The following is a 27,136-nucleotide window of genomic DNA, read 5'->3' as shown; positions in this document are numbered from 1 at the left end:
AGTTGCTCAGCAATGAAACCGACAGGTTATGGTGTGTGTGTGTGTGTGTGTGTGTGTGTGTGTGTGTGTGTGTGTGCGCGCGCGCGTGCGTGTGTGTATGAAACCTGACTGTCATACTTTCTGCTCTTAGTGGGGTAAATACAACCATTGCTAACACGTAATATATTATATACTTAATCAGTACAGAGCTTCCTGGCATTACCTCACAACTATACCTGCCACAAGATGCAGCACAACAGCACCAAAGCATTAATTACTATGTTAGAAATTACCGTTATACATTCTCTTACTCTCATCTCACTGTACTACAGTAGCATACAGCAAATGTTAAGAAGAGCTGCTTGTCCTTTGAGCTGGTGGTTTAGGGCGTGGTGGTGGTGGTGCCTTTGAAGTACTCCCCGTCGTTGACCTACTTGGTGACCTTCTACAACAAAACAACACATCACTCTATCCACCGGTAGCAGTAAACACCACCAACTAACTCACACTGATTTGTTCTGTGATGCTGTTGGTGCTGATTTTTGTGTAGGAGTTACAGGAGGATTGGATGTTGATCCATTTTCCTTGCTACTAACGAGACTTTTCTGAACACACAGCAACATTATCAATACACCTGCAAGTAGCCAATAGCACCACATGGTACATATGTAAGTACATTAGAAGCTGTTGACTGCTTCCTGGCATTAGGACGGTACTGTAAAACACAGGAAAGTATAGGTTAGGGCATATACCTCAAACTAGCAAAAATCCAAACAACAAGTCAAGGCAACAAAGTTTCTTATCAATCAAAAAACAGAAATTTATATTACAAAATCCAAAGTGAAGTCACTGCTGCCAAAACTTGTAGTTTTCCTACTGTGTACATTATGTTTGTTATCAGCACAACAATGGACAGTGCCATTAATTAAAGTATAATACAGTATTTGTTGCTAGTGTATATACATGTACTGCACAGCAATTCAATAGCAAATATATCACCAACACAACTAGTATTATAACACCCCCAGAGACTGGTTCGAAACGATGGGCATGCAGATGGTCAGCTCAGTTGCAAGGTCACCTTGCACAGCACCTTTCCGCTATACCGTATTCGCCTGTAATAATGCCCATACCAAAATAACGCCCATGCCCGTATATATGCCCATGTGTGACAGGTCAGAACTTTCAGCCCCAAAAACGCCCATGCCCAAGTATACGCCCAGGATACACATGTGCAGACAAAACAAAATGGGGTCTGCAGAACACTCGTCTCCGTCTGTGTGCGTTTGATGAGCTGGTGTCCGTGTTAGGTGAAAGTGCTTACTATTTCTTTGTTGCAATTAGCGATCCTGATGCTTTTGACAGGCTTCAAGCCGACCACACCAGTTTGCATGTGTAGTGTTTAGTTTCTATGTTTATGCTGATGGTGTATGGATACAAGTACCTTTGATCCTGCAAATGGATAATTGCAAGCATTTGTGGTATTTCTGTCTTCAAGTGTTTAGATGATGACTGGCCAAACGACAACATATTGCAATCATGGACCAAAATATAACGCCCATGCCCTAGTATACACCCAGAAAATAGAGTTTCTTTCTATACGCCCAAGGCATTATTACGGGCGAATACGGTAGCAGTACACTACAGCTATAGCAGATCACTGAAATATCTAAACACGTTTTTGCTATCTAGTTACCACATTCTCAACTCAATTGAACTGATAAAGAAGTGTGCATCCTAAGGTATTGTGATACAAAGTCTAATTGAATGATACTTAATTATTAAATAGTCAACAGTTCTTACTGATCTCCTTCTCACTGGTCTGAAGGAAGCCACGTATACATACTTGGCCACAACTGCAGCCCAGCAGCCAGCAAAGGCACTCTGTAAATGAACAATAGCTAGAAATGTGAATTGCTAGCAATTACAAAGCCAGTAAAGATAACCTTTATCCGATCACCACAACCTGGCTCTTTAGCAGGTGGACGCGGGGGAGGCTCCGTTATTTTGGCATCCTGGTAGGCATTGCCAGCAGTGTTCAATGTATTTGTGGTACATACATGATTATGACTGATTCACTAACCTTAGCTGGTGTCAGCTTTGACCCCTCTTTAGTCGAACCTCTATCACCCCAATCCACTCGCATTGCAGAGATACCACCTGCCCCTCTTCCACCGTAGTAGGATGCGCTAACATTACGAGGAGGCTGTTTTTCAACTTCCTGCAAATAGATAACAATCACACAGAACACATTTCAACTAATATAGTTACAATCTGGATGATTGCAACATAGCATACCACTGAAAAACATTGATACAAATATGCAGTAAAATTTTTTACTAAATGTTTTAAAGATGTTCCCTAACCTCCACATCTGGCTCAGACTCGACTCCTCCAACCTGCACACACACACATACTGTCCAAAGCGAGTCTATTGTTTTCTGTTTTCACATTTGATTCACTACTTACACAGAGTGGCCAAAACCACCAGAGGAGAAGCAACAGCAGAATAAGAGCGATGGCAATTAGAGCAATAATCAATGCTGCATTAGGTGACTAAATACCAGTAAAAGTTGGGAGCTTCATGATCAAGGTGAATATAAAAGTATCCTACCGAACTTTCACATGAAACAACATCAAGAGTAACATTGCTGGACACATAAGAATTGCCATTGTTGACAGAAATCTGCAGAATAATCCCTCTAAACACAAAAGTAATGACAACAACAACCCCTAAAACACAGCCTGGAGTAGTTTCATATGTAGGTTAGAGAATGTGTTGGTTCTGCTACCGATATCTGTAGACACCATCATGTTTACTAAAAAATTTAGTTATCCCTCCATTGACCTCTCTATGCTAGTATTCCTGACCCTGCCACCGCTTGACTCGTGAATAACAGAAGTTACTAATTAAACTAAACTTCCCACAAAACATTTTGATACGATATGATATGATATATTTCTGTCGCACCTAAAAAGCTACAGTTCCCTCTTGGGGCAAACATAAAAACAACTAAGACATAAGACGTACAGCTAACAGACTACAAAATATACAAGCTACAACAGACAGCACAAACTACAATATATCTACATCATTCCTACATGCAACTTTTTATCTACAGCTAATATAAATAGACCTCTCACCAGATAATTAACCGACTGTCCTGCTCTACGTAAATATTTAGGCCTCAGTCCTTAGCTCTTGTCATAGCTTCTTTGAAACCATCCTTCAGCCTATCATGAATGGATTCATATTTCCTCTTCCCAAGCCCACGTCTGACGCTCTTTCAAAATGCTTGATTAACCATGTATGATACATCAGATCTATCATAATCCCAAAGATGAGAACCAAATGCCAGTACCGGAAAAAGTTTCATGTCCACAATTTTTAACCATACTTTGTCAGATCTACATACACCACCGATTTTCATAGTACAAACTTTCAAAACAGACATCAGAGCGATCTGGGGTCAACAACTGCAAGTATGTCCATCGATTTAAGTTTTTGAATTTATTACTTGCTGCTTCTAACACTCATACTCTCACAGTAGCTCATCCAGTTCGACTAATCTATTGGTTATGTAAACTATGAAGGTGTGAGAGAACTCAACTAATACACCACATGTACAGTTGCTTTAACTACCTACCGTATTTCTTCGATCAAAAATCCAAATAGTAGCCCAGGGTCTAGAGTGATTGAGAAAATAGTAACTCAGGGTTCCTAATCGAAGAAATATAGTATGTGCCTTTCTAGCAGATGAACCACAAAGTCTGGATAACATTACATAACTCATAAAAATTAGTTTACAGGCGATACCAATAAAATTGTGTAACCTATATATTTCACTAATGACAAACTAACCTCTCATTTCTAGGTATAGTAGGTGAGTTGCACACCACACGGGCATCTTGAACCGGATGTTTTGGAATGGTGACTGGATCAATCATAAGAAACTTAGCACCAATAAATTACATGCACCAGCACACAATTAAACATACCATAGTTCAATGTGGCATTCACATGAAAGTTGCACAAAATGTCACTTGCTGTCCGTCCCCTAGTGAATCCATTCCCATTTATAACAATCGAATGATTTCCTAAAACACAGTTGCTTCAGTGTGAATCACTGAACAATCTGCAAGACATCCTAACACATACTAATAAGCTATACTGCCAAATACTAGTCATATACCTAAGTAACCTTGATGTTAAATGCTATGAACTTTTAGCTAGCTGCTCCACACAAAGACTGATTACTGATTACCACAGTACACTATTCATTATCAAGGTAGTGAACTTAGTTACAATTTGACCAATAAATTAGTTCTGCAAACAGATGATTGCGTAGAGCAACTGTCTTAACTTTTTGAAAAAGTCATAACGTTTATGGTTGCTATCAAATTCAATTGATCAAGCATTGCATGTACAAGTCAAAGTGTAACATGTTGTCACCTGTTTGTTTCAGAACTTCTAATGTATCAGAACTTCTAATGTATTAAAAGATGCATCCTACTTAGCTGCAGTTGAGTAGCACACAAATAATGCTGATGCATGAAGGCATAGGGTTGCATGTGCTCTCTGGCATGTTACAACAAAGTGACTATATACAAACAACTAATAATAGTAAAATTTACGTAGTTTTACTGTCACTATAACAACAGTTTCCTTGTTACAATTACAATAAAAGAAAATGATCAACAAAACCACAAATTCAAATCCTTACCTTCACTGCACAACTCGGTGGGCGTAGCAGATAAGATTTCAATGCATGTTTTATTGACTATCTATAGGCAACACAGAATATGAAACCAAATCATAACAACTAAGAGGACACACACATGCATACTTACACCGTCAACAAGTGTAGGAAGATCATCAAAACGACTTGCTTCAAACACATGATCTTTGACTGGCTGGTCGGCCACTAGCTCCAGCTGTTGCACAAATCAGAGACTGCATAGCAAATAAGACTACTAATTTGCACTGACTGCTTGTTACTTGCTCATGACTGAAATCTGCCACTCCCACAGCATACAAAACAGCCCCAAGTCGCCTAGCCTTGTTAGCCTACCCAACAACACACATTTCATGCTATAGTACATACAAACTCCAATTAATTTACCATGCAATAATATCAATAAATCACTACTAGTATCAAAGTTTGTAGGTCGATAGTTACTTCAAATATTGCTTGCAATAAGGTGAATGAAATTATCGTATTAGTTCAATCAAGGGACAATCAATTTGTCTACTGCCACTCTATTTGTCTACTGCAAACTCACCAAACAGTATCTGTAGTGTCATGTTTAAACTGACTGTTTGTGTTCCACCTACTTGCACACCTAAGTCATTACCTCTACCTTGAAACCTATTGTGCGTTTACATGTATTCAAACCAAAGAAACAAAGAAGTAAACGCTGCACCATAAAATACATTCTCAGATAATGTAAGATTAATGGTTCCACTTCTTAATTGATGACTAGTGGTTTTCAGTGTGTACCAACCTGAACAATAGCCTCATTAATGTCACTATCTTGTCCATCTGTCAAAACCAAAATGACAGTAACAGTCCTATCACCTACATACGAAATCATAAAAAACAAGATACAACATCACAAATACTCTTAATGCTCACGCTTCTTCTGAATCTGTTGAACAGCCTACAAGACAAAACTATCTAAAAATTCAGTAATTGGGCACAACATTGCATCATACTTTTTCCAGTCCTGTGGCCATGAAAGTTCCTCCAGATCCTTCAATTTTGCTTAGGTTAGCCAATGCCCCATCCACAGCGATCCTATAAGCAAAATAACAAATTTTGGCATCTCAAACACAGGTTGTACGTTGTGTGTGTGTGTGTGTGTGTGTGTGTGTGTGTGTGTGTGTGTGTGTGTGTGTGCACGTGTGTGTTGCAGCTCAATTGGTTAGAGAGTCATTCTAGAGAGTGAGTACATCCGGGACCTTGCACGGTTGCAAGTTCAAGTCACAGTAATGGTGAGCTATGGCATAGTTTCCGTAAGCAAGAAACCTACACACAATTGCTTCTCTCACTCAGGAGTATAAATAAGTGCCCAGTCTTTGACTGGGGCCTTAAGCAGCCATCGGTTGAGATGTGACATCAGCCGCTGGGGCCCAAGTGAGACTTCGGGTGTTCACGCCACAGTTGGCTTCACATGCCGGTGCTCCTGTGAGTACATGGCCCGGCTCAGGAGAATTGCTAGCGCAGGCCCAAAGTTTCTCCTCAGTAGTGCACGGGTGCCCGGCTATACGGCTGGGGTGTGTGACCAAGAAATTGACAGCTCCTGATGTCTGCTTGTGGTTTGCGGTGTGTGTGTGTGTGTGTGTGTGTGTGTGTGTGTGTGTGTGTGTGTGCGTGCGTGTACGTGTTTTACTGTGCATGTTCAACTGTGCATGTTTACAAGGCAGCTGCTTTGATCATTGGTCAAATGTTAGAATAGTGATCAATACACAGTATGAGAGGCAGTGAGAGTTCTGGATTCCTACTAATTACCCGAGGCCCGGATATCCAGGCTAAGGGTAAGTAGCAATTACCAATCAGGTAACAATAATCCTATAAGCCATTGAATAACTACTCTCTTCTGACGTAAACATGCCTTACCAGTCCCACAGAAAGAAATACAAAGCACAATTTACAAAACGAGTATGAGTATCTAAGAACTTCACATAAGCACAAGAAAGGATGCCATACGCATGCCTTACCCACCACATCAGTAGTTCATACAAAGCATGCACAGTAACTAACCTGTCTGATGTCAAACTGAGATGTAACTCCCCATCATCTGCAAATGTAATGAATGAAATGCCAAGAAGAGGGCTAGAAGAGAATAATAGCAATAAGAAAAATGATACAGCCAGCATGCATTGTGTTTGTCCTTGGCAACCTCAAACCTCATAACCTGAGACAACATTTAATACAATAACAATAAAAGCAGATAAAGAGGAGATCCTATGAGATATCCACTGAAAATCATTATCAGCTGTTTGTCAAAAATCTTACTCTTTGAGTTCATGATCACTTCTATTAGGTTTTTTTTATTACAATGCCCATCACTCTGCATGTAATTTTAGTAATTCTTAGTGCTATACTCATGTAGCACTATAAACTCATACCCAGTCCTCTCCTCGTGAGCACTCCATGTGTTCTAGCATGTGCTTTTTGTTCCACTTGCTTCTCCTCGCTAGTGGAACAAAAGGGAGTGCACGCGACGAGAGGACTGGGTACGAGTCTAGTAGCACTATACTCTCAACTAGTGCAAGACAAAGAAGCATGGTTAATACAGTGATAATAAATAAAGGTCAACACATAATTTAAACTACATGTATAAGCATTGAGTTATGGACAGTGATTATAAGAATAGCACACACAGAGAGGGCTCAAGCATTGAGTTGTGTCTGTTAGGAATGGTCCAATCACAAACACTTGTGTTTGGTCATATAATGTGGCAACCACAGACAATAAACAAACAGTCAATCACAAACTGCCAACATTCATGCAGGAGTTTTCATCTGAACAGTCTAATATAATCTGCAGCTGGCATACCTGACAAAGTAACTAGATACATTCTTCACAAATTCAACAGTGCTGCTTGCAAATAATGGCCCTACAGAACCAGACCTACAAGATCACAAATCAGAAAATGATAAAACACAACAAAATATGACATTAATTACCTATGCAACACTATTACGTTATTTCAACTAACTAAACTGTGCAAAATAACAGAAGTGAAAGCAATACAAACGTGCACTGTATATACCACAAACCAATGTTTCCTAACTTGACGAACACGACCAGCCAATGCTGCCATGCTGTGGCAATTCCTGTAGTACCATAGAACAGCTTCTCGCATGAAATTGGTGTTACGTCTTTAGTTAAAGAATGATACGATATATCGACTATCGTCTACAACTCACCGTAGCAAAGATAGAAGTTATAGTAACATAAAGGTTGCAGGTAAGACTTGGCATACATTTACTAACAAAGCGGAATTTTAATAATACTAATCAGCAACCTTGTACATACATACGTGTATAAGAGATAGACATCATTTCATTTTAACTGAGAAACATTGACTGCAGATTGTACACAAAACTATCACAGTACTACTTGTACGTACCCGTAGGTGGCGCCTTGTGTTGGTGAGCAACACATCACAACAGAGTTTTCTGACTGTCTACTGAAATCGTCATTTCGCGACTGTGATCATGACAATTGAAATGTACAGTATAAGTATGCACTCAGTTCTGTCAAACATTGACTATCTAGAGTGTTAGATACAGCACAGTGTAGTAAGGATTGATCATACTGTAGCACTGGGACACGTGAATAGTTGAGTGTAGGTGGCATACTGGTTACCAGTCAGCTTCTGAAGGCGTTTCTTGGGTGGCAAGTACACACAATCCCTAGCTACAATGCAAAAGGATGGGACGATGGAACTTCATGAGACTTTTTCGTCGCCGTTTGGTCACTTGCACGAATCATTCTTAGACTGATCTGTAGTTGGATATGGAAACAAATTCTTGAAGTAGGTCTTATAATGAAACGTGGTCGTGGGGAGGAGAAATTTCAGGTTCCTACACACACAAACACACACACACACACACACACACACACACACACACACACACACACACACCACCACCACCACCACCACCACCACCACCACCACCACCACCACCACCACCACCACCACCACCACCACCACCACCACCACCACCACCACCACCACCACCACCACCACCACCACCACCACCACCACCACCACCACCACCACCACCACCACCACCACCACCACCACCACCACCACCACCACCACCACCACCACCACCACCACCACCACCACCACCACCACCACCACCACCACCCACACCGAGAGCTCAATAGATAACCATATGGGACCATGCCCTTTCTGTTGTGCAATTAAAGAACTGGGACCAAGCCCCTCGGCAATTAATAAGAGAATTCATGCCATACAGTTTATCCACATGTTAATTACTTAAGTCAACAACAACTGAAACAGACTATCAAGGGCACCTAAACTTTAGGGCGATTAATTAGAAACATTTGCCTGCGCAAAGAACAGCTACATAAACGCTGAGAACACCAATATACATACACAAATGCAATACATTTTCCTCCTAAAAAAGAAACAGCAGAGATGCAGACTTGGTGACATCCGGATCCATGGACGACGGGGGAGGAGATGTCTACGTCCTTCCATCGTCCGGATGCCCAAAAGGAGCTACGTGAGACTACATGTACACTCCATTCAGTCGGGCAGCCACTCCTAGCGCAGAGTTACGTATTTATCATTTCTAAATCTAGCTACGGTTAATAAACAGAAACTCATCACAACTGTCTTGAGTGGGTCGCGGCGACTTTGAAATGCACCCAACGACATGCCAAGGCCAGCGGAAATTGCGGAGTCTTCCGACTTGTTCTGGCATTTTGGACGCAGTCCAAACATCTCGCGTGTCTCAACTGCAACCTTCCAGCTATCTGCATGGTCATACACTACAACACACTTTACACGCACAACGCATGCACAGCTTATCTTCCACACCATCCCTCTACCGATAACATGTGACAAATTCTAAGTCTAGTAACTCCAAGGTGCCAGTGACCACGACCAAGCCGACAACAACACTATGCATGCATTTACAAATTCGACACAACAGACAAGCGCTTGTACATGCACACGTTACAATACAATGAATCGTGCTTCATTGGGGATTCCTGAAGCAGAGCGGCATGAAACAATGTTAGTTAATCAATAATTTTCTCACAGTAAAATGCGCACTGCCTGAAGCTGCGCGGTGTGGTCTAGGCATAAATGCAGACTTGCCTAGTTGGGTTGTATAAAACTGTACGCATTCGGTATTGAGTGTCGTTCTTACTTGTCCAAAACGAAAACAAGATCAAATGCCCCTCTGCATGGCTTCAAGTCTGTCGCCGTCGCCTGGTGGAGAGAGGAGAATACTGCCAACAGAGTCAACAGACAGCTGACGTACATCACACGCATCTCGATCGCAAACGGAGCAAAAAACCCAAATTGCGCAGCCGTATATAGACTAGCAGGATTCACACGTCTGTTCGTCCCCACCCCGAAATTAGAAAACGTGGTCTGGCAACCAAGACTGTGGTCGCGTCCGAAGCCCTACTCCGCCTATCTCTTGGCACTGTGTACAGACATACTATACATACTCTACTAGTACGTTATGTACTTCCACCTATTGACTTAGCAAAGCACACTTTTATGTGACATGCAGTCTAGCTAAATTTAAATTGATTAATTAATTAAATTGATCATTACAGCACATGCATAACTTTACGAAACTCAAGAGTGCCCAGTAAGAACTGCAAAGACGTGGCTACATAAATTTAACGAATAATTACTAATTAATTAGTCTGACTATTATACGCAAGCATCACGTGATACAGCCCCATATATATAATAACCAGATATGATTATCCAGGGTGTCCACACTTTGAATGATTATCTGTCTATATCTGTGTCTAGATCAAAATGGTCATCAGTTCGAACACCTCCAATAACTCAAACGATTTGATCATGATCTACACTTGTCTTCTTTACCTCAGATTATAAAGCCTAGATATATCTTAATAAACACTATTTACAATCATTCAATGTGTGTGCACATTTTTAGATTCGTATATACAAGTACGTGTACCAAACAAATTTAGATTTAGGTACTTTACACGATAAATTGCATGATTTCAGTACATGTAATGATAGGTCAAATTAGACAAGTAACTCGGCAAGTTATTCAGCAATTAAGTTCAGATCATCAAAGAAGAACATTGTACATCACTATGCCAAAAACTAAAAAGCTAACTTTATTGTACACTGTGTAATCAATCAGTACAATTAAAGCTTTCTACATCACCTACGTAAATGTCATATACATGTACCTGTTGGAAAACAAGTCCAGTACCACCCTACCGATCCACAGTCATCACAATGTTGTCCAAAGTGTGTACATGCTCTTGTTCTCTTTTAATTAATTAATCAACTCGTAGAAGAAACTTTGGCAACTGGCGGTTTAGGGCGTGGAGGTGGTGCTTTCGAGGTACTCTCTGGCCGTCTACAGTACAATATTAAAAGCAGACAACTCTAACCATGCACCTGTTAGTTGATAAAAGTTACTAATGCACCTTGGAGTGGGCTTTGGTCTATCATTAGTGATCTCTGTAGATGTTGATTTCTTGGTAGGAGTCGCAGGAGCAGCTGATGTTGACCTAGATCCACTTCTCTCTCTACTAACCAAAGTCTTCTGCATACACACAGCACATGATTGCATTTACAGCAGTCAAAACTCCTCTATGATGTAATACATACATTGGAAGCTGTTGAAGCCTTCCTAGCATTGGGACTATAAGATTTCGGTTTAGAAGAGAAGCAGTGCTGTAAAGTAGAGAAACCAATCTCAACACAACATACATGTATATATATATATATATATATATATATATATATATATATATATATATATATATATATATATATATTTCACAACAACAGACTACAAACACTTAACTTAACTAGCATGAGTGAATTACAAGGTGTGCTCTATGTTTAATTAGCAGAACACCAAAAATGTACCTTCTAACTCCTTTACAATATGTACTACACCAGTTACAGTATGTGCACTCTTCATGCCTTCAACACCATTATTGGATCAATCAATGTATCAAGCAAAATGACCAAAAAAGCTCAAGCTTATTATAATCAGAAAGATCAAAGCCAGTCATTCTCGGCAGTCAAACTAAAATGATTTTATTACAAGCAACCTGCACCAACAATAAGTACCGAGCTATCCTATAAATTTACTACAACCAGCAAAGAGCATCAGAATGCACAAAATACATTCAAGGAAAACAAAACCTTGCCATTCAGAAAAACCAGTTCCTAATCATACATGCTTGTTTCAACATTCTCATCTTGGAAAAGAACTCACTAAACCACTGTTATTCAATCAGCAGCTACTTGTTGACAATTTATATAGACAAAACAGCATAAACACTAGATGCACATTATGGAGAAATTGAAAACAACACCCAGCCCTTCAGTCTTCTAAATGACAAAGCTAAACGTTGTTTGTTGACTTAAGCTACTAAACATCTAGATATCATTTCAATAATCAACAAACCTTACAGCAGCATGATACAGTAACGAGCAATGAAACATTGTAAATTGCTCTTAAGCAATTCTTACTGATCTTCCTCTAACAGGTCTGAAGGAAGCCAAATATACATACTTAGCCACAACGGAAGCCCAACAGCTAGCAAATGCACCCTGTACATGTACAATAGGTTGTAATTCAACATCAACTACAATAATTGCTACACTAACAACTGCTAACCTTTAGCTGATCACAGCAACCTGGCTCTTCAGCATGCTGATCTGAGGGTGGCTCAGTCACTGTGGCATCCTAAAGTATTAGACAGTAGACCGTAGTTTCGATGCAGCAAGTTATTGTATAATATAAATGTAATCCAATAACCTTAGCTGGTGTCAGCTTTGAGCCCTCTTTGGTTGAACCTTTGTCACCCCAGTCTACTCGCATTGTGCTAATGCCACCTGCCCCTCTTCCACCATAGTAAGACGCACTGACATTACGAGAAGGCTGCTTTTTCTCCTCCTGACAAAGCACTACAATTAGACTGACTACCGTTAAACAACACATCAACAGTGAGCTGTACACAACAGCTTACACATTTCATATGAATTAATAAATGCAATAACAACAAACAAGTACATTGCAGAGTCTCTCAAATGACCAAAGTGCTTACGTTTGTATAGATCGACACACTAAACAGACTGTGACATAAGGTACAAACAGAACAATTTTCACTACTGGTTAACAGAATTGCAACAAACAGTATTATGAAGGATATTAATGTTGTCTAACCTCCACCTCTGGCTCAGGTTTACGTCCTCCAATCTGTGCAAAACATCGTCCAGACTATATATAGTAGTATGCCATCTTCACATAAAATTCAGCACTTACACAAAGTGGCCAGAACCACCAAAGCAAAGCCAAAAGGAGGATAAAAGCAATGACAATTACAGCAATAATCAGTGACATATTAGCTGCCTATATACCACAGAATTTTTCAAAAGTTTTGAAATTACACAAAACAAACAAAGCATCTTACTGAACTTTCACAAGTGGTAACTTTGAGGGAAAAATTTCTAGACACACGTGAATTGCCATTGTTGACAGAAACCCGCAAAATAATGTCTCTATAAGAAACACAATTAATATGATGACAACAACCAGTTACATTTAATTGACTGCGACAGAGAAACACTAAACAAGAAACAATACACATATCCAATCAAAGATACCAAAATCAACATATAATGTAATCTCATGTCTGTCATGTTTATAAACACATCTAGCTGCTGGCTGGACTCATTTAACTTTGCTAATCAGTACAGTTGGCTACTATCGACTGCAATGGATTACATGACCTATAACTTGTGCACTAACTACATGTTCTCTACATCCAATAAAATTTAAACAGCAAATCAGATTTGTTTAATTAATAATAGAATAGTTTGATTTCCAAATTCAGAATCTAATGCATAAAGGGAGTACACAAAACAAGCAAACTGACAGTAAACACAATTTAGTAATTTTTACTAAAACAAAAACACCTCTTATCTTTAGATACTATAGGTAATTTGCACACAAAGTGATTATGTTGAACAGGATACTGTGGTCTGGTGACTAAACCAATGAGAAACCTAGTTAGCAACAAGTGATCTGCAACTCTACAATGACAATACACATACCATAATTCCATGTAGTATTGAATGTAAAGTTGCATGAAATTTCACTGACTCTAGTAAATGCATTGCCATGAACGGTAATTGAATGATTTCCTGAAACAGCGTTACATAGTCAATGGCAATAGAAAAACAAGGTTCATACCTTTAATTAATTAACACAATTACTAAAATGATTTGTTACCTTCACCACATAATTCAGTGGGTTCTGCTGATGATACTTCGAGACTCGATTTTTTTATTACCTACAGTTAACAAATTGAAATGAATCAATTTACAGTCTCTATACGCTGCAACAGAAGCAACAATAACCATTATACCTACAAAGTATTATCAACAAAACAACTGCCTAAATACCATAGACATTGGCAGTTTGGTGATTAAGTAATAAACGTCTTACTGGAGTAACTCGAGTCGTTCCACATTCAATAACATTGAGAAAGACATTGCTGGATACATATGAATGGCCATTGTTGACAGAAACCTGCAGAACGATCCCTCTACGAGTAATAAGAATTATCCAGTCAGGTTGATTACAACAAAGAAATAATAGCATTGTACAGGATATTCAGAAGTTTAATTATTGGTCTACTTTGGAAGCAATTTTGTAATACCATAATAGCATTCAGTGTGTTAATATGCTAATGACACTTAGTGCTATAGTTGCCTGGCAAGATAACCTGATAAAACAATAAGCATTAACTTATGACTAAATTTAGGTAAGATTTTAGCTGGTTAAACCTATGACTAGATCATTCAGTACTTGTTGAAAGTTATGGTAATCTATTGTTGCACAATCACTGCTTTAGCACACCTGGTACAGCTAAACTGACTGTGCACTATTTAACTGGTGCAGGTCTCACTAACTCCTGCAGACCACACATGTTATAAAGTTAATATAAACTGGTACTTTCCATGCTTGAGTCAAATGGTCCTCAGACACACTGCTAAAGAGCAATGTGTACATGCATTGTCATCATTCCAATGCCCACTATGCATATAAATACTTCTAAAACTCATTACATTGCCTCGTTAACTATTTAGCAAGTACTGAGATAAATAGAAAGCTTTTGGCATAAAAAGTGTCTCACAGGAAAGAACCTTAAAATTTAATTCTCTGATTGTTAAGGTGCAATTGCACAAACTTGCACAAATTAGTTTATCTAGGTTACTATGACACTGCTATTTGGTAAAGGTACTCAGTTGCAAAGAAATCAGCCCTGTACAAGGCAACAGCAAACGAAAGCATCAACACAATCTGTTCTAAAGGAATATCTACTAGTACCTTCTTCAAGCAAGAGAAGCAGCGCAGAGTCTTATAAATGTTGTAGAAAAGAAACAGATGACGAACTGGCTAATAATCCGTGGAATGCATTCTCCTTTTTTTCAACATGCAGGTCTGGTTGTCAGCGTAAATTATTATTAAATTAACACTTTCTCTGCAACAATGATGTCACTTGCTAGTGTTTATTCTCGGAAATTAAAAATGACCAATAAAAAGTGAGACTTTCTTCATGCTCATTAAATGTTGGAAATACCTTATATGTTAATATCTATGTTTATTAGCAACCAGATCACCTTGCATTTTCAGAAACAGCATAAAAGTTGCACACTAAACGATAATCTTGAACAGGATACTGTGGTCTGGTGACTGAATCAATCACAAGGCAAGTTAGTACTGCACCAACTGACAAATACAACAAACATACTGTGGTTGAATGAAGCATTGAATTTGAATTTGCACAAAATGTCACTTGCTTTTCGTCCCCTAGTGAATCCATTCCCATTAATAACAATAGAATGATTTCCTGCAATCATATGGTACACCTTACTGTCAATTATTTGATCAACTAAATGGACATACTGTTGTTGAATTCTCTACACAACTCTGTGGGTTCTGCAGACAGTATTTCGATACATGTTCTGTTGATTATCTATAGATACCAATCAATAACGTCAAATTAGCACACAAACAGACACAAACATATACATACACTTTCAACAAGTTTGGGAAGGTCATCAAAGCGTTGTGCTTCAAATACATGTTCACTGGCTGGCTTGTCAGCCACTTGCACCAGCTATAAAACTGCCAATCAGTAAACAGTGTTACACACTCAGTGAGTTCATTACCTGCTCATGACTAAAGTCTGCCACTCCCACAGCAAACACCACAGCACCAAACTGTCTGGCTTTCTCAGCCTGTCCAACAACACACCCATTTATGAATACAACACTAATACAGTAAGATGATAATATTGCCAATCATTTTGTGTATGTAGGTATATTTGCATACAATGAAAACACACTGTTTTCTCACTACAGATAATCTCCTCCAACACCTTTGCTCTGATTCAAGCAAAACTTTGCAAGCACAATCACCTCAGCTCCCACTGAGTTCGCATAAACAGTCAACATGCACAAATCAAAGAAGAGCACAAATGAGAGCCAACAAATGTATTGACTATTGTAAGAGAGTTCTCAGTTAATTAATATAATTAAATAAATAAGCTATTCATCTCAAACTTAGGAACCTCCTTGACAGCTTCATCAATATTATTATCTTGTCCGTCTGTCAAAACCAGAATAATGCTGACAGTATTTTCACCTACATAACAAGGTAAAAGCAACAGCAATGTTTTATGTATGTTCTGATTCTCACTTTTATTTTGAATCTGGTCAACAGCCTAAGACCAGAGACACATATATAAGCTAAAGTTCAAATCTCTAATTACAATACAGTGTATTAGAACAAACTTTTTCAAGTCCTGTGTACATCTTAGTTCCTCCAGATCCACGAAGTTTATTCAGTTCAGTCAATGCTTCATTAACAGCAGTTCTAATGTAAGCCACAGCAAACAATCAAATCTAGCAACATCTAAGCACTACAAAACACAAGCACTTAAAGCAAGACCACATAGCAGGAAAATTCCATGTGAGCAATGACAAAGAAGAAGGGCAACAGAAAAATTCCATGTGGGCAATGACCACAAACTACTTATTTAATATTAACGTTAGACAGTATTTTCCTAACTATATCATTAATTTTCACGTGTGCCTGCATCTACTGTACAAGTTATTTCCAAATTTTGTCTGACTACTAAATAACATCTAAACACTCTACAACACAAATGCTGTATAATGTACTGAGTACACCAATAACAAGAACGGCACTAAAAATCATGAACATAGATATTTGCTCAATAGCATGCTGTGTCAACAGCAGACAACAGCATGCATATGTTAGCTAACCTGTTTGATGTCAATCTCAGATGTAATTCTCCATGATTTGAAAACGTGATAAATGATATGCCAAGAAGAGGACTAAAACCAAACAACTATCAACTTCAAATTCAATGTCTTTACCATGTAAGGTTGCCAAGATAAGTACAAAGTATACAACACAAAACAATAACAGAAGAATACATGTATAGTCAACAAAAACAAACAGATGCCCAACTTTAAAATGTTGTGACACTGGACATATATGATACATACCTGACAAAACGGCTAGATATGTCCTGGACAAACGCAACTGTGCTGGTTGCAAACAAACCCCCTACAGATCCAGATCTAAAATATCACAGAATAATAAACAAATCTGTATTAATGCAACAAATTAGTTGCACTATTAATTAAGTGTCATCATTCTGCTTTGAATGCTAAGCTACAAAAAAATTATGACATAAGTGAATTAATTAACTTGTATTGCAGCATATAGTTTCATTACTGCAGCAACTTAATTTACTTAAAGTTGTAAATCTGCCAGCAAACTTATCAATATCTACTAAACACTGCATTGACTTCAGACCTCTGTGTGTGTGTGTGTGTGTGTGTGTGTGTGTGTGTGTGTGTGTGTGTGTGTGTGTGTGTTATAACATACAGATGAATAACCAAATATCCAGCTATACAAAAGTGCAGCATCAACAAACACAGCTGTAAGTGCCACAGTAACACGATTCTTCTGACAAGTGGCAAACACAGCCGATCAACAAACATCACATGAAAGATTGGTGCTGCAATATTCACAGCCATACTTGTCTCTCTTCCTATAACTTCTAATGAAGTTATACATCAGCCCAACTCACGTATAATACAACCACAAAGTCATGCCACTGCACCTGACGTTTCTTATCTGAGACACGTTCTAGCAATGCGGTTTGGCTGCATTATCTATGCAGCTATGTAGATGTACAGCAGTGCAGTCACCTCTTGTGGTACTCGGAATCCTTATGCTATAGAGTCTATTCTAGTTCTAGTGTGACTGCAACAGAGCTGACAAAACTCTGGACGTGCACTCAAACACATTGGATTTGATGCATGCAGAGGTATAATATTACCTAGCTCTAGAAATATAATAGAATGAAAACCTAACCAGTAACAGCATTGCAAAACGTCCTCAGTGTGAAAATGCACACTGTCTGCTGCAAAGGTACAACAAAGCAACAGAATGAGAACTTGCAGTGCTGGTCAATACAGAAGTGCACACACACAGTGCAATGCAGTGAAGATATAGTTACTGCATGCATGCATGCATACCTGTCCAAAACGAAAATAACATCAAAAGCCCCTCTACACGGCTTCAAATCTGCTGCTGTTGTTCGGTTAAAAGAGAAGAATGCCGCCAAAAGAATCGCTAGACAACAGACGCTTGCACTTGCTACACGCATTTTGATCACAACGCAACAGATGAACATGCACACACCACAGACCAAATCACACACAAAAGTCCCGTACTCTCTTAGAGTTCTTCAGCTCCACCCAAATCATACTAAAATGATTAGTGAACGTTCAAGCTCGGCTTCAAACTTGCAGACGGTGAGTTAGAGTAGTGTAGGAGCTTAATTTACACACAAAATTTAACCTAACAAACAAACAAAACTACAACATAATACACTTCTGATACAGTCAGCAAAGTACACCCCATTCAGCTCATAAATTCGCAGCTTCGAGTGATAACAAACTGAGAGCAAACACGCCACACTTTTAGGTACCGCCTGTTTTGTATACCCGGATATTGTGCGGCGTTTAAGCGCATGCGCGGCAGAGGCTTGAGGTCTCCAGCCCCTCCCCCTTTTCTACGTTGGCGGGTCTACTAAAAAGTTGGGGTCTTTTTGGGGCTGTGCAAGAGACAGTCCGAGACTAGATCCAGGCCAGATACAGATCTGTCTGTATATTAGTACGTTACCGCTGTATCTACTTGCACGGTGGATGTTAACGGCGAAAAGAGCTTTTACAGGTAAGAAGAAGTGGTGTTTTCTTAGATTTCGATTTTTGGATTTGCTTTGTTCTTGTTAGGAGTGATTTCTCGGGACGCATGCGCAGTAGAAGTATACGTTAATCTGCGGAATCAGCACCGGTACTTTCATTAATTAATTAATTAAATAATTAATTAAATACGCCAATTAAGTGATATGTTTACGTTGCATTTAATCTTCTATTAGACAAACGACTCTAGCATACACTAGGCATATTCACCATATAGATTCTGTACATCTGCAGTCTGGCTGTGTCTGCAATGTACATGAAGTATCTGCTTGCACGTACGTACCAAGTGTACTAGTTCTATTTTAACAATTGTATTCCTAATTCTTTGGAGCTTTTGATGCTTTCCCAGACTCAGAAGACTTCAGTTTTGATCTAGAAGAGACATGCTGCAAAACACAAGAGTGAACGAATCAATAATACCATAATAATACAATAATACTTTTAAAAAATAATACAATAATAATACAATAATAATACAATAATACTTTTTTAAAAATAATACAATAATAATACAATAATAATACAATAATAACACTTTTAAAAAATAATACACTAATAATACATTATTCCAGGTCATCACAACCTGCAGCACTTACAGAAAACAGTGCTTCTGGGATCTACTCGGATCCTTCGTAAAGTCATGTCTTCTTTCTAGACAGCCGTGATGGTCTAAGTACTTCTGAAGCAGGGTTTGCTTTCGGTACTTGTAATAGACTTTACAAACCAGACTGATCTGGTTGAGCACGACACAATAATAAATACAATAATAATACAATAATAATACAATAATAATACAATAATAAATACAATAAAGTCACCGTCGTGGCTTAGTGGTTAGCGACAATGGCTAACACTTCATGGTTTGGGAGTTCAAACCCCAGTGACGACAGTAAATTATGAAACTTGTCTGTCTTTCTTTCTCATGTTTCTCTAGCTTTATCCATGCGACTATGACTCGTTTCAGTCGTCGTGGAGTTTCTGTGGTCTGTCGAACGGTCCGTTGACGATGACGTTCAGTGCTTTCCTGGTGGTCATTGATGTCCACTAGGCGTGCTGTCTCGATGTTCGCGGTCACTGTAATGCCTGCAATCTATATCGAATTGGCTAGTCATTGATCGCCGTGTGGACTACATTGAAACATGTACCCCGCTGGGCTCACCTGCCGGGTTGGTGGGCGCCCAGATGGGGGTTAAGACCCCACTTGCCCATTATGGAGGGGCATAGTGACACACAATACAATAACAATGCAATCTACATCGAATTGGCTAGTCATTGATCGCCGTGTGGACTACATAGAAGCATGTACCCTGCTGGGCTCACCTGCGGGGTTGGTGGGTGCCCAGATGGGGGTAAAGACCCCACTTGCCCATCATGGAGGGCATCATGACACAATCAATAATACAATAATACAATAATACAATAATACAATAATACAATAATACAATAATACAATCAATAATAACAAAACACACAACAATACCTCCTGATTCCAAGTAACTAAATCAAAAATGAAAACAAGAGTGATCCAAGTATATAGGCATGCAGCTTCAACAAAAACAGCAGAGCAACATGTAAATTAAGTCACAATCTATCCTTTAGCAGTTAACAGCATGACATGCTTTCTTACTGAGCGTTTTCTGACAGGTCTGAATGAAGCTAGATATAAGTATTTGGCCACAACTGCAGCCCAGCAGCCAGCGAAAGCTCCCTGCATTTACACAATTATCAAACTATAAATTAACAGCAATCAGATGTCAAACAAAACCTTCACTCCAACACAGCAACCTGACTCTTTAGCAGGCGAATCTAGAAGTGGCTCAGTTATTATGGCATCCTAAACATTTACCACCCCCTTATCAATATATTTAATAAAATACAAATGGTCCACTAGCCTTGGCTGGTATCAACTTTGACCCTTCTTTGGTTGAGCCTTTATAGCCCCAATCGACACGCATTCCACTGATACCACCTGGTCCTCTTCCACCATAATAAGATGCAGTAACAACACGATGAGGCTCTTGCTCATCTTCCTGCATACGTGGAACAATCAGTTTAAGCCAAAACAAAGAGCTAACAAGATTGAATAATAAAATGAGTTGCTACACATTTTTCAACATGCATGTGTACTTTTCTTCTTTTCAATTATCACTTCCCAACTATATAACTTTCTCGTCTATATGTATGTATCACTGATATGTTTCTTTCCCCTAGGTTATTGAATACCAACTGAACTAAAATAATTGTACAATGCTACTGCTGCTTTATTATGCAGCAACTGCTGATCGACCTTCATTTGGTCAGTTTTCTGTGCCTATCATAATGTCTTACAAGAGAGTTTAGTTACAACCGAAAGTCATTTGGTCTATATAAGCTAGAAGAATGTCCATACTATAAAAATATTCTAACCTCTTCTTCTGGTTCAAGAATCTCAACTCCTCCAACCTGTATCCACAAGTACCTAGTATTAACCAAGAGCCTTTTGTCAAATATACAACAATATTTGTTTACACAGAGTGGCCAAAACCACCACAGCAGAAACAAGAGCAAGAGAAAAAGTAGAATTGCACCAATTATGGCAAGAATCCATATAATTCCAAATTTAGAATGATGAGTTGTCTAAACACCACAAAAGTAAATTTGGCATTCATATTATCAAGAAGTAGTAAGTTACTTCACAGAAGAGAACATCAATTGTAACATTACTGGACACGAAAGAAAGTCCATTGTTGACAGAAACTTGCAGAATTATCCCTCTGCAAACAAGCACAACAAAAAACAAGTACACCAACTACAATATGTACACACACACACACACACACACACACACACACACACACACACACACACACACACACACACACACACACACACACACACACACACACACGGCAAATGGATGGCAAAATGGTAAATGGATAAGGAGCTGCCGTTAAACGGTAATGCCCCCAGCCAGATGGCTGGGTTCCTGTGCACTAAGTAGGAGCTATGGACCGTGCTAAGCAATCTCCTGGAGCCTGGCCAGGTGCTCGCACGCACACACACACACACACACACACACACACACACACACACACACACACACACACACACACACACACACACACACACACACACACACACACACCACATGTAAACACATACATGTATCTATAGGTTCACACTCATGCTCTTCTTTGTCCAGCTCGATCTTTAGTGTGCATCAGGAGAATGGAGATTAAAATTAGTGCAAACATGCCCAAATTAATATAAACCAGTGCTTACGTAATATACAGTGTAGGGACTAAATTAATTGATAAGCAATGGTTCAACTTGCATGACTACACTCATTATTACAAAATATGGGTCACTTTATAAGAATTGTAATTTAAACAAACAATACAGCAATCGGTAATTTCTAATTAATTAAACACAATATTGAGTAATTTACAGCACCTTTCTTCGTTAGTAATAATGGGTGAATTGCACACCAAACAATTATCTTGAATTGGATACTGAGGCCTAGTAACTGAATCAATTACAAAATACAAATATGCTAAAAAATGTGCAACTCCATTACAACCAAATTTACTGTAGCTCAGTGTAGCATTGACTTGGAAGTTGCACAGAATGTCAGTAATTGCACGTCCATTAGTAAATCCTCTTCCATAAACAATGACTGAACGATTTTCTAAAACAGTAAAAGGCAAGCTCATACTGCTTGTTGATTCAATTGACAATTGATATTGTACTTAACATAACGCGCGCGCGCGCAAATTATTAGCTTATTGTCAACTGTTTTGACTCTTAGTCGTACTTAGGGACCTCTTGGGTCCTAGTTGTCTTAGATTTTGCTGATTTTTAGCGTACACTGTAATAATGTCTTGTATAAGAAATATATGTATTGACAGACAGACAGATAGACAAACAGACAGTACACTGTAGTTTTTAAGAGTAGTCCTCATTGTGTTTTACACGAGTTTCAATTTTAGCTTAGTTTAGTTGATGAACACTACTAGTAATTGGACAGTACATAGTACCCTGCATTGCAAAATGTACCATAGATAAAAGTTCAAATATATGTGATTGACAGACAGACAGACAGACAGACAGACACACACACACACACACACACACACACACACACACACACACACACACACACACGTGAATGAATCATATATACGACTAATGCAACTAATTGTTGTTGTATGAAGCTACATATTAAACTTTTCCATTCATGTGTTCTCCATTGATTATCTGTCAGTCATGGCAAATAGTAATGTATGTTGCATGATTTCACAACGTTATTATTGAAAAGCACTCTGTTGTACAATGCACAATTCAATTCTTTGAAACAGCATGGAATCGCTTCACTCAATCTTGTCATTTAAGTTTTCTGTTTGCTGTGTTTGTGACACAACCAAGATGATTGAGCAAAACTGTTTTTAAGTATAAAATTATTACAAACATCAAACAACAATATTGTTATTACGTACCTCCAGCACACCACTCTGTGGGCTCTGCTGCTAATATCTCAATGCATGTTTTGTTGATTATCTATAGATGAAAAATTAGTTAAGAATCACACAAAGGAATGATCGAATTGATTCATACAATATCAATAAGTCTGGCCAGCTCATCAAACTGCTGTGCTTCAAATACATGTTCACTAGCAGGTTTGTCAGCCACTTTCTCCAACTGTTAATTGCACCCAGCCATTCAACAACAGTTAGTTAAGCATGATCTTACTTCTATATAATTCAATTACCTGCTGACGGCTAAACTTAGCCACTCCAACAGCATAAACAATAGCACCAAGCTCCCTGGCTTTGTCGGCCTATTTAACAATTAACACACCATTACGGTATGTATATACATCGTCACAAGTTGAGCATTATCCAGATGTATTTGATAAACCTAAATTAATTAGGTTACTACTGCAAATAACAATTATAAAGGATGCATGTAACTGGTCACCTTGTAGAATGGCATAATAAAAAGCTATGACATGCAGATTCTCTATTGTTTGTAGAGGTATACAGTTATTATGCTAATTAATTCATTGATTCTAACACACACGTACACTTATGCATTTACTTAGACAATTTGCAAATGTCTGCACCATAAGGTGATTAATATAAATTACAATTTTTGCCATTTATATAATTATGCCACCTGAGTAGCTGATGCAGAAATTTGTGAATCTTCCCCATCTGTCAAAACCAGAATAATACTGGTAGTTGGGTCACCTACATAATGTATGAATAATGATAAAGCAATACAAATGACATTGATAAACCTTCTGACACTCACGCTTCTGTTTAATCTGTGCAACAGCCTAATGAGACAAACAAGTAAATTGAGTTACATAATTGGCAATAATTATCATAGTAGATAAGAAACTTTTTCCAAGCCAGTGTACATTGCAGTTCCTCCGTTTCCTTTAAGTTTGCTCAGGTCAGTCAATGCCTTTTCCACAGCAGTCCTGGACAAAATTAATTCTCAACAGAAAACTTAAAATCTGGCCAGTACAGTAGAGATTATACTTCTCAATTGGTTTAGTGTGCCTGCATGATAAATTATGCACACACACACACACACACACACACACACACACACACACACACACACACACACACACCAATAATAATAATAATAACAACAACACAGAAATAAGCATACATCTTACCTTACCTATCATGATATTGGATCTAACTTAAATCCACACACAACGACTGACCTGTCTGATGTTAGATCAAGATGCACAGTTGCGTAGTTTGAAAAAGTGATGAATGATACTCCAAGAAGAGGGCTAAAAGTATACCATATGCATATACTGTAGTCATCAGATAGCATGATTTGTCTATGATGAGTTCAACACAGTCAACCATGCATACCGATGATAGCAATGACTTCAAATGGATATTACTTATTAGACAAACATACTTTTACATTTCTACATTGTCAATAATTTATTGATAAAAGTTTTTTATTGTGCTAAAACAATGAGTATGAATATGAACCCTAATTTTAAAACATGAGTACAAATATAAAGCCTAATTGTAAAACCACATTCTACATATAGATGTAAATGATCCCATGCACTGTTGTTGTTTAATAATTTAATTAAACAAAAAAGACAAACTATGACATGTACCTGACAAAGCGATGAAAAATGTTCTTGACAAATTCAACTGCACTGGTTGAAAATTCATTTCCAACAGAGCCCGACCTATGACATATTACATGTGCAAGTCAAAGTAGACATATTAAATGCCAATGGATTGATGCAGCTAGTACGCATTCTATACCAGAGTTAAAACGAAACTGAATGCAACAGAAATTACAGGCCAAACAGAGTTCATTATTTAGCATTGGAAGACAACCTGTCGTCATACACATATGCATGTTTAGGAACTAACCTGTTCAACTTTTCAGCAGACAACCTAGTCTATTAGAATAATTAATTATAATTACCATATGTGAATATGTTGAAATTTTACAATGCGTGATGAAATTCATGTTGATTATAGTCTTTCACAAACGGCATGGAAGTTTTTAGGTCTTTTGCCTAGCTGCATACAAGCAATAGTATGATCAACCAACCAATGCAATTAATTAAGACATATTGTGTGTACACCACACAAACAATGACCATGCAGGAACACTGCTCAAAAGATACGCTTAATGGTAGCAACAAATGTGCCACCCAGTGATCGATGCTGATGTAAATTTAAGGTGATCGCCCATCATTCGGTCAGTCTGCTGCGCATACATATGCATGTTGATCGACATACAGTGCTAAGTGCACTCTGTTAATTGTTCAAATATAAGCCTGTAATGCCTAATCCTTCATAAGTCAACTCAGTGCATTGCGCATGCCGTAGTATACTGTTTAATTGTCTTGTAGTTACCTACTCGTGTACATACAGCAACAAATATTGTGCATATTATCAATATGAATGTTTTCTTTGATGTTTTACATCTTCTAAAAGTAACAAGTCTTAAATCATCTATTGTAGGTACAGTAGCATCAGTAGAAACTGATCTGTTCATGTGGTGACAATTCAGTTGCTACATGCAAATGTAAGTAAAATGTTGCAACTAGAATATTCCACACTCGATCCTATCGACAACAAGAGTTGAGGTAGGTCTACCATAAATTTGTCATAATAGAATGTGACAAATACTCGATCACTGAAAATGTAATTACTTTCCTACAACATTTTAAACAAAAATCCTAGGGTTAGCTCAATCCATGTCACCCAGCAAAGTGAAAAGTGAAAATTATGTGTCTCAAGCATACTCGGCAATTTCTCAATCATGATGTGTCTACCTCCACACTTCACTGTATTACACAACAATTAATGTACAACTTCATTGAAGTTTCTTAATTAATTTCATTTCAAGATGTATTGCAGATGAATCAAAAGCCACACTGCACAACACAGCAGTATAGGCAGATCAATAGAAATATGCCTAAACACCCCAATCTTACAATATGAGCAACGAACAAACAATACAAAGCCATGCACTCTGTGAACTGTGCCCCAAGAATTACACTTGCTGCATGTAGAGTGCTATGCATGATGCTAATACGATCACAAATTGACCCAATCAGACGGGCAGGCAGCAGGTTATTTTATTAGGATACAGCATCTCTACACGCTACAATACATGATTTTTCAGCAGGCAGGCAGCCAGCAAGACAAACAGACAGGCAGTTGTATTAGTGTTGCTGTGGACGTTTCCCTTTAGTTGCTCATCATGTAAATGCTTGATATAGAAGGAACATATATGTATTGACAGGCAAACACAGACAGCAAGACAGATAATATGTATAACAAATGATACCCCACACATTATTTATTGGTGTACCTACCTGTCCAAAACAAAAATAATATCCAAGGCCCCTCTGCAGGAATCCAAATCTGCTGTCACTTGGTTACAAAAGAAGAAAATGGCCAACAAAGTTCCCAGACAGCAGTAACAGTACACCAAACGCATCCTTGTGGTAATCATAAGTTACTGGCAAGTCCGAGTGCTCAACATTTGTGACCTCACTATTCTCTAC

General features: G+C 38.4%; 3 protein-coding genes across 11 annotated transcripts; all 3 read right to left on the bottom strand.

Moving 5' to 3' along the window:
* Positions 1-147: 147 nt before the first annotated feature.
* On the bottom strand, positions 148-10,102 carry LOC134186684 (anthrax toxin receptor 1-like). Of its 5 annotated transcripts, XM_062654703.1 has the most exons (22): positions 9,358-9,824; positions 9,131-9,288; positions 7,542-7,602; positions 6,744-6,815; positions 5,696-5,777; positions 5,616-5,640; positions 5,485-5,558; positions 4,979-5,047; positions 4,831-4,914; positions 4,704-4,764; positions 3,979-4,077; positions 3,842-3,914; positions 2,594-2,681; positions 2,449-2,535; positions 2,346-2,378; positions 2,063-2,200; positions 1,926-1,994; positions 1,783-1,863; positions 656-694; positions 487-584; positions 291-424; positions 148-215 (listed from the first exon to the last, which is right to left on the bottom strand). In XM_062654703.1, exons 1-21 carry the CDS (start codon positions 9,510-9,512, stop codon positions 328-330), a joined length of 1,743 nt encoding a protein of 580 aa, XP_062510687.1. In that variant the 5' UTR covers positions 9,513-9,824; the 3' UTR covers positions 148-215; positions 291-327. The 5 variants fall into 5 exon arrangements, with proteins under 5 accessions (XP_062510687.1, XP_062510686.1, XP_062510690.1 ...); XM_062654702.1 differs by having other exon boundaries at positions 148-424; positions 9,358-9,822; XM_062654706.1 differs by lacking the exons at positions 9,131-9,288; positions 9,358-9,824 and adding exons at positions 8,119-8,245; positions 8,308-8,620 and having other exon boundaries at positions 148-424; positions 7,542-7,616.
* Positions 10,103-10,764: 662 nt separating this feature from the next.
* LOC134186928 (anthrax toxin receptor 1-like) lies at positions 10,765-18,541 on the bottom strand. 3 transcript variants are annotated; one of them, XM_062655023.1, is made up of 24 exons: positions 18,355-18,541; positions 17,314-17,388; positions 17,068-17,139; positions 16,573-16,654; positions 16,478-16,502; positions 16,350-16,423; positions 15,949-16,017; positions 15,813-15,896; positions 15,683-15,752; positions 15,528-15,626; positions 15,397-15,469; positions 14,219-14,318; positions 14,003-14,063; positions 13,825-13,914; positions 13,687-13,759; positions 13,182-13,269; positions 13,034-13,120; positions 12,935-12,967; positions 12,527-12,664; positions 12,386-12,454; positions 12,238-12,318; positions 11,362-11,427; positions 11,178-11,296; positions 10,765-11,107 (listed from the first exon to the last, which is right to left on the bottom strand). In XM_062655023.1, exons 1-24 carry the CDS (start codon positions 18,510-18,512, stop codon positions 11,032-11,034), a joined length of 1,962 nt encoding a protein of 653 aa, XP_062511007.1. In that variant the 5' UTR covers positions 18,513-18,541; the 3' UTR covers positions 10,765-11,031. The 3 variants fall into 3 exon arrangements, 2 of the variants coding, with proteins under 2 accessions (XP_062511007.1, XP_062511008.1); XR_009971027.1 differs by lacking the exon at positions 10,765-11,107 and having other exon boundaries at positions 11,234-11,296; positions 12,173-12,318; XM_062655024.1 differs by lacking the exons at positions 10,765-11,107; positions 11,178-11,296 and having other exon boundaries at positions 12,178-12,318.
* A 630-nt stretch (positions 18,542-19,171) lies between these two features.
* Positions 19,172-27,084, bottom strand: LOC134186378 (anthrax toxin receptor 1-like). Of its 3 annotated transcripts, none has more exons than XM_062654337.1 (17): positions 26,945-27,084; positions 25,220-25,294; positions 24,803-24,874; positions 24,466-24,547; positions 24,376-24,400; positions 24,238-24,311; positions 23,831-23,899; positions 23,677-23,760; positions 23,559-23,619; positions 22,516-22,750; positions 21,755-21,836; positions 21,592-21,699; positions 21,490-21,525; positions 20,976-21,113; positions 20,849-20,917; positions 20,711-20,791; positions 19,172-19,469 (listed from the first exon to the last, which is right to left on the bottom strand). In XM_062654337.1, exons 1-17 carry the CDS (start codon positions 27,082-27,084, stop codon positions 19,401-19,403), a joined length of 1,500 nt encoding a protein of 499 aa, XP_062510321.1. In that variant the 3' UTR covers positions 19,172-19,400. The 3 variants fall into 3 exon arrangements, with proteins under 3 accessions (XP_062510321.1, XP_062510320.1, XP_062510318.1); XM_062654336.1 differs by having other exon boundaries at positions 21,490-21,699; positions 22,516-22,588; positions 22,652-22,750; XM_062654334.1 differs by having other exon boundaries at positions 21,490-21,699.
* Between the last annotated feature and the right edge of the window lie 52 nt (positions 27,085-27,136).

This window comes from Corticium candelabrum, chromosome 11 (genome assembly GCF_963422355.1).
Source record: "Corticium candelabrum chromosome 11, ooCorCand1.1, whole genome shotgun sequence".
NCBI lineage: Eukaryota > Metazoa > Porifera > Homoscleromorpha > Homosclerophorida > Plakinidae > Corticium > Corticium candelabrum.
This window is presented reverse-complemented; position numbering and strand designations above follow the sequence as displayed.

Bases quoted from the DNA above. Each gene is read 5' to 3' on its own strand.
- LOC134186684 (XM_062654703.1), bottom strand. From the start codon at position 9,512: ATGACCATGCAGATAGCTGGAAGGTTGCAGTTGAGACACGCGAGATGT. The intron at 1,995-2,062 runs GTTAGTGAATCA...AATGCCTACCAG, and splicing joins CAAAGCTGACACCAGCTAAG to GATGCCAAAATAACGGAGCC. The intron at 585-655 runs GTACTTACATAT...CTGTGTGTTCAG, and splicing joins AGCAGTCAACAGCTTCTAAT to AAAAGTCTCGTTAGTAGCAA.
- LOC134186928 (XM_062655023.1), bottom strand. From the start codon at position 18,512: ATGTTCATCTGTTGCGTTGTGATCAAAATGCGTGTAGCAAGTGCAAGC. The intron at 17,389-18,354 runs GTATGCATGCAT...GTGATATTTTAG, and splicing joins GTTATTTTCGTTTTGGACAG to ATCTGGATCTGTAGGGGGTT. The intron at 15,470-15,527 runs GTATGTTTGTTG...TGATTGATTCAG, and splicing joins CAATGCTTCATTCAACCACA to TCACCAGACCACAGTATCCT.
- LOC134186378 (XM_062654334.1), bottom strand. From the start codon at position 27,084: ATGATTACCACAAGGATGCGTTTGGTGTACTGTTACTGCTGTCTGGGA. The intron at 24,312-24,375 runs GTGAGTGTCAGA...TACATTATGTAG, and splicing joins TGCACAGATTAAACAGAAGC to GTGACCCAACTACCAGTATT. The intron at 20,792-20,848 runs GTTTTGTTTGAC...GTGTAAATGCAG, and splicing joins GTTGCTGTGTTGGAGTGAAG to GGAGCTTTCGCTGGCTGCTG.